This window comes from Vanessa tameamea, chromosome 21, assembly GCF_037043105.1.
Source record: "Vanessa tameamea isolate UH-Manoa-2023 chromosome 21, ilVanTame1 primary haplotype, whole genome shotgun sequence".
In the NCBI taxonomy this organism is placed as follows: Eukaryota; Metazoa; Arthropoda; class Insecta; order Lepidoptera; family Nymphalidae; genus Vanessa; species Vanessa tameamea.
This window is the reverse complement of record NC_087329.1, coordinates 1,078,639-1,091,100: the sequence shown is the minus strand read 5'-3', so window position 1 is coordinate 1,091,100 and position 12,462 is coordinate 1,078,639. Positions and strand designations below refer to the sequence as shown.

The following is a 12,462-nucleotide window of genomic DNA, read 5'->3' as shown; positions in this document are numbered from 1 at the left end:
TCTAGTAATTTTTAAAATGTAGGTATTTATCACAAAATTGACTTATATTATTCTTATGAAGTCAAACTTTCGTTAACGATACCCTCCCCTCGCCCCGCTATCGCCGCGTACCCATTGATACCTCAAGTGTTTTACATTTCCGATTGCTATTTAAATAATGTATATATTTCCAAGGCAATGTGTCTAATATAATTTATTTTACACAATTCCGTGCGATTTTAGGAATTACAAACATTTCCTAGATTTCATACATTTCCGGTAACATATACATATCTAAACGCTAACACAAGCCTATAAAACTTCTTCTTATTTGTTATTTCTCGACATCTAAACAATTAAAACAGCTTTAAAATACGAAGCATTTTTCGTTTTAAATGTCAAATTCAGTAACAATATTTTTGATATTGTTTTTAAGTAATGTTAAATTTAATTAATGACGGAACTGAACTGTTTGTCATGTGTGAATTATTTAAGTACTTAAGTTATTATTTATTTATTTAAGTACTAAATCCTTTGGCTGGCTCGTCGGTCTAATAGCTGGACTCCTCCAAAGATAAAAGAGTTATTGAGTTCTCTATCGAAAAATACCTCAGAAGCAGCTCGGAGTCCTGAAATCGTGTGTAAACTCCCGTGCGTCGGAAAACAAGTTATCATTGGTATTAAGAAATCTTTGCGATCGAATCGATTTGAAAAACAAATATTTAATAAGTCTCTGGAACGCTTGTAAAGTGGAACGCTTGTAAATTAGTCGAGAATGATTTTCAATGTTCATATTTAAAATCATTAAATATATATGTTTATATAAATACTAAGCTAGTTACAATATATTATTTACTATATTTGTGTGGTTGTGTGTTTATGTATTGCTTATAGTTGTTTTTTAAAACATATATATTTTGTGTTCAACTTAAAAGTTAATTCAGCTTTGATTCATGTCTGTCAACCTTTGCGTAGTTTGTGCAAATTAAAATTAAAAAAATTATATATATACGTATTGATCTATCGTGTTGCTATCGACGATGTGAAATTCTATCAAATCGACACTACACTATGCATATAATATACCTTCGTTCATGTTTGATTCACTTAACTATTGATAAAATTAATTAGATCAATTCGCGATGGAGAGTAATTAATTCTGATTTCGCGAGGTATTCAACGTTCTAGGTAAGTGGTCTTTGTCCAAATAAAATTATACAGAATCCTAACTAATATTTAAATATATTTTTTACGATATTGGTAAGCGAGAGCAAATGAAACCTCTGGTAAGTAGTCACCACCACCCATCGATATTAGCGCTGTAAGAAATATTATCAATGCCTAACAACGCCAATGCACCACCAACCTTGGGAGCTAAGATGTTATGTATCTTGGGCTTGTAGTTCACACTGGCTCACTCACCCTTCAAACCGGAACACAACTACTAAGTATTGCTGCTTGGCAATATAATATATTATGAGTAGACGGTAGGAACCCAGACGGATTTGCACAAAACTGAGTATAAATGCGAAAGTCAGTTTGTTTATCATGAAATTTAGCAGACCCGTTCTCAGAAGTTCAGAAAAGGGCATATGGTACCTGACAATTGAACACAAGCAAAGCCGCGGGCGCAAGCTAATATAAATAAACTTTACTTAGTAAATTCTAACATGTGCTTTTAAAACGTCTTTTTACAAGTCTGTTTAAATTAAGCCACCACCGGTTCGGAATGTTGTTTTTACCGAATAGTAGAAACTACTAACTTACTAACAGATAAGAAACTATGTAGAAAGTCGTTCGAACTAATTAAAGTATATATTATTTACAATGTTATCTGTTAATCTTGCACGAAAATCAAATTATATTCCGTACATGCTTTTTTCATAAATAATATTGTCAAGTATATGTTGGCTCATAAAATCACTTTTGAATCGTCATATTACAGTGTTGAATTAAATGTAAAGCACCCACCGGTTCTGAAAGTAGATTCTACCGATAAGAACCGGCACGAAACTCAGTAGTTACTCTTTTCCATTTTAATTACAGAGTATGTCAGTAAAGTAGAATTACATTTATGTATATCAACAAATACTAAGTGCAGACATTTTTTTTTCTTTAATTTAATCTTCTATGCCTTATACATCAATGTCTTTTGATATGGACTCCAATTATTTTAATAGGATAAGTTGAAACTAACTATGAATCTTATTATAAACACGAATACCATATTTATGATATGCGAAAATATAGTATCGAGAAAAATATGATTTAGTAACACAAACCATAGTCGATTTGGAGTACGATAGTACAGAACAATTGTTATTATTAAAATATATTTTATTATAACCTAAGAACAACAAACACCATATATATTTATATAACACACCTACGAACACACACACATTGATGCACTCGAGTAAGAAGTAATATTTCGTTGTCAATTATTAATTTTATTATATTTCGTCTTAACCTCACTGAAGTAAAAAGACCATACAACATTATAATTAAACATATAAAACCTTCTTACAATAACAATCATAACAATCTTTGTAAATGTCATGTTCTTATGTTAAATCTAAATGTGGCATTAAATCAAATGTTCTTAGCCATAACCAGCTTATAAATTATTTTTAAAAAAAAATGTGGTAATGAAATGCGGAGTACCACCGGCGACATCACTCGCTTCCCCAATCTGATAAAGGGTTATCGTAGTTGACACGATACGAAACGGATCGCTACGTTTACCGATAACGTTTATTAAGCACGGAAATTAGAATGTATTTCCATTCTCAACTGCGGGAAAAAAAAACTGACGGCACACGTCAGTTTTTATACAAAATTAAAAAAAAAGCAGATTGTAATATAGTTTGAAAAGAGTAATCTAAACATCAATTAAAACCATATATTAATTATGATTCAATTTTTGTACTACTAAATTAAGTATGTGTTCATACGCGTCTAAATCACATTATCACGAAACCGGTTAAGAATAATTATATTTATTCGAAGCATAGTCATAACTAATAGCAAACGGTACGTTATAGTTGTCTTTAAATCATTTCTAGGTTATCCAATGTATGAAAAATGTTTTTATTTTCTTATAAAATAACAAATGGTCCACCAAATGGTAAGTGGACATAACCGCCTAGAGATATTGACGCAATAAGAAATTTTAACCAGAGGAACTCATACCAAGTGAAATGAAGGTAATTTTAATGCATTTACTAAAGCTGTGAAATCGTGGAAGACAAACATACCAGCTACAGTTGCATTTTATGTATTTGTTTTAAATACTTCGATAAGAGCCGAGATGGCCCAATGGTTAGAACGCGTGCATTTTAACCGATGATTTCGGGTTCAACCCCAGGCAGGCACCAATGAATTTTCATGTGCTTAATTTGTGTTTATAATTCGGCGATGAAGGAAGGAAGGAAGGCTCGGCGGTGAAGGAAAACATCGTGAGGAAACCTGCATGTGTCTAATTTCAACGAAATTCTGCCACATGTGTATTCCACCAACCCGCATTGGATCAGCGTGGTTGAATATGCTCCAAACTTTCTCCTCAAAGGGAGAGGAGGCCTTAGCCCAACACTGGGAAATTTACAGGCTGCTAATGTATGTATGTGTGTAAAAATGTAACTTCGATGAAATATGATAATGGCCTAATTTGGTCACAGCAGCGACCCATAATGGAGTCTAATACACTGCGTAGGAGAGATTATACTGCACTTTCTATTAGCTAAATACAATATTAGATACAAGGAACACAACTCCCTTACTTTCCTGATAATGTTACCCAACAAAACCAATTAGTTTTTTTGTTCAACCCTAGAGCGGAACTATTTAACTAGCCGAAACCAACGAGACATTTTAGTAACGTACACGATTGTTCTAATACAATGGAAACGCACGTTAAGAGGTTCTATAAAAAATATAATTCGCGTGTCGCGAAGAACAAACGCTCGTCTGTAAACGTAAATCTTTCTACTGTTTTATGCGTCGTTTGTCACTGTTTACAATGTTATAATTTTTAACAATCCTGACATGGTATTGTGGGTTATATTTTTGACTTACTAATTTACGATGAGCTACCCGCGATATTGTTTTAGTTGAAAACGAAATATAAAAATTGATTTCGGTGTAACTTCGATGCTTTTTAAGACAATGTTCATTCAATTTATTATATTTATATACATTGAGCGATTATATAAACAAATTCAAATGCATAATTAGAAATATCTACTGTATGAATTACGACGTTGAATGGTGGCAATCATGCTTGTTTCCTTTTCCGGTTGAATCACAATTCTGAATCCCGGGATAAATAATTAGGGGAATATCATTTAGTTGTTTGATATTTGACACACAAAATCGATTTTGACTGTCAAATGTCAGTCTTATTAACAATAGCTAAACGACTAAACGTAATGGTTTTTTTTTAATATTTATAAGGGATTTATATTAATTGGCGATTTTTTTATAAGATTTTTCGCTCATTTTTAATAAGATTTAGTATGATTGTGAATAATTAGCATGACTTTAATGAAGTGGCAAGAATATTTTAAGTTAGTCTTCATGACAATATTTCCCAATCCAAATAACTCCCATATTTTTGACCAATTTAATGTCATTCCCTTTTTTATTAAAAAAAGGTTCTCTTTTCCTTCCAACCGGAACGCAACAATACAGAGTACTGTTATTTGGCGGTAGAATATCTGATGAGTGGGTGGTACCTACCCAGACCGGCTTGCACAAAGCCCTACCACCAAGTAACACACTTTTTAGTGACATTACAATCAATATAAACTATACTTAATTTTATTTTGTTTTAATATGTGAAGTATATAAACCGGGTTCACTTGTTTTTTTGTTTTTTTTTTAATTCTGACCAGTTTTCTAAGACAAGCAACACGAACGCCTTTTCATCCAAAATTGACATGATTGGTAGTGATGCGCGGCTGAAGACAAAGCTTTGCTCGCCGCCGATTTGTAAGGGCGTCGCGTTACACCGCGTTTATTCGCACACGTCGATAGCCCCGTTTGAGGTTAGCCGCTGTGTCCTTTTTTGATTACGACCTCTTTTAAACGATCAGCTCGAATGGAGGACTGTCTTACCCTTTAGAATTCGCCTCTTTTCATTTTAACTGACTGCCTTTAGTTTGAAATTATTAGAAGAACTAAACATTGATCGATTTTTTGTAAGATATCTTTTAATTAATTGCGGTTAAATACAAAGGCTTTGGAATTCCTATCAAATAAATGATTTATTGTGGTATTCAATCAGGAACTAAATAAACCCGCAATGATCGGTTAAGTTTGACGTGATCATACATTGGGAGTGTTTGCATGATTTTTTGATATGGTCAGTAAACTTTAATTCGACTTTAGTAGCTAAACTAGCAAACTAATGTTGATTATATTGATGAGACCCGATTAACAAAAGCTGAAATTCGTCAAAGCATATCACAGTAGGTATTATATAAAAACAGTCACGTATTTTTTCTTTAAAAGTGCTGCAGATGTTACGATATGTTATAAGTATCAACTGTGTAAAAATTGTCTTTAGTTGTTAGAAAATATTATGTGTTATTTTTTTTAAATTAATTTTCATAAGTGGCAATATTATGATATTTTTATAAAAGTGATTGTTGCGAACCACTTTCGTAATTGGAACGCAAATAAAGACGTGGGCTGGTTCGGCGACATCCCGCGCCCGCTCAGCCCTCTAATGGAAATGACAAGTCTAATGTAACAACTGAAAACATCCCGGTGGACGGATCTAACAAAGCATTCATTTTCTGATGGCGGTAATCTCGCCCAAGGGCGGCATTGTTCATGATTTTCTACGAGTTTTTTTTTTTCGCATTTTCTTCTCGAAAAGAATAAAAATACTGAACAGTATTGTCGACGCCGACGCTCGCGCCGTGATCGCGCAAAAAGGAGCCTCTGGATGACAACGAAATGACGAGAGCGTCCGGGAGGCATCCCCCTCGCCCACTTGTAAAAATGTCGCCCGGAGAGGGGCGGCGTGCCTACAAGACGGCATTTTTACACACAACCGCCGACCCGAAGAATCCTATATACCAACTCAGATCCAACGGAAAATCGACTTTAATACTCTGATGATAAAATCGAAAGCTGAACATCTTTAGCTGACTTGACTTTTTAAAACACGAACTTGTGTTTGCGATAAATCGATAAGTATATACGTACGTTAAGAGCAGAGGGTACAAATTGCACGGATTTTACAGCTCTTTGTGTCGAGAAAGGGGAGGGGTTGACGATTTCCGTCGGCTGTTAGGGAATATGAAATTTTTGGTTTCAATTCAATGTTCGATGTTCTGGTCCAAAAAGCAATTAGTCGACTAGTTTTATTTGGGATTTTTTCTCAGTTGAAGGATCGGAGCTGTTGACACAATATTTTCATTCAAAGCTTTATGCTTGCGCAGACAATCGTCCTCCTCTGAAACACACTTCAAAGCAAAGTCCGAAATATGCTGTTTTTTTTTAATACTCCGAGCTTAATCAAGATACGCAAATTTGAATATCGGTATCAATACTTCAATGTATGTCTACTAGTCCTATTCATTCATTCATACATAAACATATATTTTATTCAAAGTAAGTAACAAGTATTTTGGAATCGAGTTTTGCTAGTTGATATTACCTTACCGGTTCAGAATGTAGATTCTACTGAGAAGACACGAACATGATGACACGACGTGATGTTAACATCAAATACATATGTACTACAATTCAATATACATACCGATACGGAAATCAACGAATTGGATCTCTACGATTTTTTATCATATATATATTGTATTATGTAACAAGATTATATATGAAAAAAAATATATAATAAAATGTATAACATTAGCTTATATGGAATCGTGATCATCTAATATTCATTTTCTTAGTGTAGGTACTTGATTTTACTTCATAACATGTTTTTTCTGTCTTTTTAAATGTCAAACTTTTTTTATTTTTTGATGAATTTTTGGTCGTTTTTTATCAAACTTCTTAAATTCTCCCGCCTATAAATTTCAATAACATTTCATATTCAAAACTAAGTGCAAAGCTGTCACTAGAGATTCTCTTCTCTATCTTTTAACCGTTTTTTTATTTAGTTGCTATTAACAAACTTTAATGTTATGGATAAAAAATAATGCAAGTAAGAGTATTGAACAAATATTCGAATATATTTTCACAAATTTTCAATAATAATAATTATTATTGTCTAACCAGTAGACAGGCACAAGTCTCTGAAGCCCTTCGAGGCAACTTTAACTAAAATAGTGCTGAGCAATTTTAACATAATGTATTTATAGGATTTGATATGAATTTATAGTAAATGTTTAAAGTTTTTAATTACCATGTTCCAGATCAGATCTCTGAAAGTCAGGCGAAGGAAATAATCGGTAAGCATCCGGAAGTGGTCGGCGCAGTCGACTACATCACGAGTCCGCTCAAGAAAGAAGTGCCATTCCCTGAAAATTTTTTCTCGAGGAAAAGTTTCGGTAAGTGAAATATATTTGAAAAACATATATTTTACTGCGTACGTGTATCACAAATTGCAAGCATTGTAAAAAAATACACTTAAATCTTTTTAACCTTTGTCTGTTTGCTAGATGGGTGACATTTAATCCAGTCAACATCGAGTTTTTATAGGTTACAGGCATAGTACATTACGTATAATAAATCTAAAACAAATCTTCGTCTCTACAATTTTTTTTTAAAACTGCTCTGCGATGATACGTTTTAAATTGTGTTAAACGTCATTGCTCTGCCTATAACTAAGCTCTGTTATCTGCATTTATTACTCTATGCTGTATCTATAACTCAATGAACGGGCTAACGCAAAAATATATTGATCGCGTTCGAACAAACAAACTCTTAACCTTTATAAAATCAATATACTCGGAGATTCATGACATAATTATTATTATAAATGTAGAAGAAAACAATTTCTACTTTTGTTGTATATAACAAAGATTGTGTTATTTTTTTTATCCAACAAAACGCACTACAAAATCTCCATGTCTTGTGTTCTCAGATTTAGTGTTCCATCCTTGAGATCCACTTTCGGTCCACTCGGCAATCTAATCTAAAATTGAAATATCGTTTCAAATCTTATAATATAAAATAAGTAGGGGATAATAAAAATATATTCTGAGTTACAAGGCGCATGCGTAATCCATTCAAACATTTCGTTGCCTGCGCGGGAGCATGGCACGCTTGGATGCCTTTCCATATTCAAATTATCAGATCTGTCGATCAGGGCGCGAACAAAACGCAACAATCGTAATACAAAGGTCTGCGCCGTAAAATTAGATGTATTACGAATGCTTACAAGCGTCCTTTGTTCAATGCGTACACGCATCTGCCGTTCGATTGTATGGAATCGGAATTAGATTTCGAGTGTGTGTTTTTTTTTGTTTGTCGGTGTTAACGGGGAGCTGGTGTGGTATACGGTGTCTTCCTTTTCATATTTTATATTTAACCGACTTCAAAAAAAGGAAGCTATATTCTTTTTGGGATTCCGTACCTGTTTTTTTAAAAATGGAACCTTGTAAGATCACTTCATTGTCCGTTTGTCCATATGTCTGTCTTGATATTAATACCAAATACTAAGTTCTGCGGTTCATCGGAACTGTAAAAGAATCAAACCTCTTAGTTAACGCAACAAAGATATTACGCCTAAGCGTTTTCTTATTTAAATAGTAACGCGTGCGGCTTTCTGACGTTCGTCTACTTTCAGATATTATTTGAGACAAATTATTTATTAATTCTTATCAAAATGAATAACGTTTGAATTGTTAAGATTTTCCTGAGATAAAGTTTAGCATTACTCTTTGGATTGGTACTTTCGTGTACTTATGTTAAGACGATGACGATGTAAACGTTAAAAAAAAATCGGTTTCAGTCAGTCAGTCAGTACTTAAATAAACATTTTATTAAAAAAAATTGGTTACTTTCAATTTTTAGTAGATTCTCTGTTATTTTTGAAATCGGTTTTACTTTTTTTTATAAATCTCAATTTTTCAAGTAAGTCATATATTTTTTTGTTTGTAAACATTTTTAAATATACCGCATAAAAACTATATTTCTGTTCATGTATTTCTAAGTTAGGGTCCTATTTGGGAAATTTAGTTAAGATAGCCCACCTATAATTAGTTAAGCGAAATACAGATAAACAAAATAATATGCCAATAAAATAACAGACGTTTGTGTGTGTGTGCGTGTGTAACAAATAAATACTTCGTTAGACTACAAGTAGTTAGCTTACAAGTATGGCTGCAACACGGCAATTCCTCGAAAAAATAATGATGTTATGTTAACACTCTCGTGCTTGCGAAAGCCCTTAAAGTCTAGGTCCTGCACCTGAACTATTTCCGGTAGTGTCGAACTTTCCTCTCAGATTATGAAAGTGCGAATATAAAGAGCATTCGCAGACACACACACTTGTGCACACACACTTATGCAGTATCATATTTCCAGCACAGTTGGCTGGTCTCTCTTAAGAATGACCGCCTAGGCTGAAATCGCCTAGGACCTCATTATCATCATATTGATGTTAAGTGCTTAGTGGCATTTATAAACTGTTCGTTGCTTGTAACTTTTGTGATAACCGAAGCAATTCAACATACACCTTAATATAAATACGTATGTATTTATTTGTTTTCACGGTATATTGGAATTCTATATATCTATATGACGCATGTCATGGATATACACTTAGATTTCCCCCATTAGGAGCGATAAGTATCAGTTAATAAGAAAAAAAAAATAAGGAAAATATCTGAAAAAATAATTACCGTCTTGAGCAATGTGCTTGTGTGCGTCCCGAGCTCGGCCAATCATCACCTCTCGTGTGAAATGTGGGCGGGGCCATACACCCGCTGCGTCAACCACACGATCGATTAGAGAAGGACACACTTTTCTATACATATGTATAATGTTCGTATAGTTGACAAACACGGCATAGATACGCTTTGCTCTTGTTTTATTTGTAATGCATAAAAAGTAACTTATTTAAATTAGTTATGGGCAATCAAAACACATAGTCATTATTGCATATCACACGGTCTGTTATTAAAATTAAACTAGTTAACAGTAGTATTTGTGTATTTATATATTGCCCGGATATACTACATACAGCCATATCTGGCAACAATTATTAAATAATACAGTCATTCAATGTTAAATAAATTAATATCAGGCCTTGTAGAATATAGAAATACGAAATATAAAAGTCAAATAAGAATACATTAAGCTTAAATATATGTACTGAAATTAGAATTATTGTGATTGAATTGAATTGCTTTGTTTAATTTAAAATAAATCACAAAACACCAGTTACACTGAAACGGATGAGCTAAAATTTTAAATTAAAATTGTTGGCAACAATTTGATATAGCATATTTTTGTTATAACCTGTTTTTTTTTTTTAGTTTTACAAATACGAACGTGTAATAGTTTCAACCACAGTGGTAAAGCAACAACTGTGACATAGAATTAACGCAATATTCGACATCTTGAATACTATGATTTCATTATTATACGCTAGTGGAGCGCTTTAAGTTTTATACCTCGGAATCCGGGGCCAGTCAATGAATCTTTATAAAAACTTTGGAAATGTGCTTTTAATAGTACATAGAAAAATGTTTAAAATAAAATTTGGCCGATCTCAATTTTTTTAATTATAAATTTTCCATAGTTTTCCCTTAATTATATTAGTTTAAAGTTATATTTTGAGAAGGAAAAGTTTCACCAACTTGATCTCGAGTCTCAAGGGTTTGCTGTTATAAAGATGAGAGAGAGAGGAGAGGACTAGAGCAGCTGTTGGGTGTTAACGCGAGCCCTAACCGAATAGTACACGTGGCAATTTGCTAGGCTCAATACGGACCTGTTTTTGGGGGCTCCTATATAAAATAATTTCTGCAAGCAAGCAAGCAAATTTTAATAATATAAACCATTAATGATGATATAAGTTAGTTAGTAAAATTTGTTGTTATAGCCTCGTATCAAAATGGCTGAACCATCGAATCGTGATAATATAAGTAATGATTGCGTCTTATTTTATGACAAAATCTGATGTAGTTCTGAATGAACTCTGGACTAGGAGACATTTTCAAAGTCACTAGAGAAATATCAACGCTCTAAGCTGCTTCTGCAGAATGAGCGGATGTGGAGCGTGCATTCAGTATTCAGACAAAAATATATCAATAAACTATACACATTAGTGTAGTGTAGGAATTATCCTATTGAAAAAAAGAACACCACATCGGCATGATGTCCACCTAAAATAAAACTTCGAACGGCTAATGCAATTGATTTATTTTGAGTGGTAAAGTAGGTGCTTCTTGTGTGAAAAAGAAGCGGATAAAATGAAGGAAAGGAGAAAGTCCAAATCACCAAGACAACAAATCAGCTACGTAACTTCCTCTGATTTCAAGAAAACTATTTTAATTTTGATAAGCGAAGAGAATTTTGAGAAGCAATATCCATTAAATTATTGGAGGCGTTTTAGGTTTAGTAACTCAGGAAGCTAATTATCACACGGATTGTATAAGAATTGAGTTTAAGAACTACACTAAAACAGACCCAGAGGGAGAAAAACAATCACCCAGTCACAATACAAGTAGATGCAGCACCAGCTACAGAAACTTTACTAAAAATATATTTTTTGTATATGAAATGCATAACTGGATGCGGAGCATCTTGTGGGTGCAAGAAACTGCACTGCTGATTGCTTAGAATGCACTGGTGATCGCTGTACGACGACGACGACAACAATAATGAACAATATTGTTATAATGTATATCGGTGACGAAATTTTTTTTTTATTTTTATTTCCTTATTTTTGCGATAATCTTAGAAATGAACATTAAAGTTACTATGTAAACGTAATTTATTACTACTATAAACATTTTATTCCGCCTCTTACTTTCCAGTAAATTGTTGTCAAAAATTGTTGTAACCGAGATCGGTAAATTTATCTTTTTTAACTTTTTAATTTAAGCTATTAATAATGCATAAAAACACTCGTTGCACAGATTCATTGACTGGCCCTGGATGTCGAGATTTTAGAATTTTTATGTCTCACGGACATTTCGAATACCGGCGAAGTTGCTACCGAAAAGTAAAATAAAAGTTAATATAAGTATTGAAGTGGAATGGTGTTGTATCTGTCTAAAGAATTTTTAATTAAGGACTGTCTATAGTACATAATATAGTTGATCAAATAAATCGCATGGAATATGTAAATCGAAAGTTGGTTTACCTTTGCTTCTTCGAGTGGAGCGTTGTAGGTGAGCCTTAAACAGATCAGCTTAGTTTGCACGAGCGCAATCACAGGATAACATTGTATTCCCTCTATCTCATAGGCTGATGGGAAGATCACGCCCAGTCATCAGACGATAGACCACGGCGTATACGAGAATGTGTACTGACTTCTCATTTCTTGCTTTTAGACTTTCG

The 12,462-nt window shown here is 33.3% G+C and overlaps 1 protein-coding gene across 2 annotated transcripts in view; it reads left to right on the top strand.

The window, feature by feature from the left end:
- The window catches only part of LOC113395913 (Fanconi anemia group J protein homolog), a 76,440-nt gene that overhangs the window by 36,539 nt on the left and 27,439 nt on the right, over window positions 1–12,462 (top strand). For both annotated transcript variants that reach the window (XM_064218303.1, XM_064218302.1), the window contains exon 3: window positions 7,365–7,499. In XM_064218303.1, coding sequence (XP_064074373.1) covers window positions 7,365–7,499 — 135 coding nt within the window. The remainder of the gene's footprint in view (window positions 1–7,364; window positions 7,500–12,462) is intronic.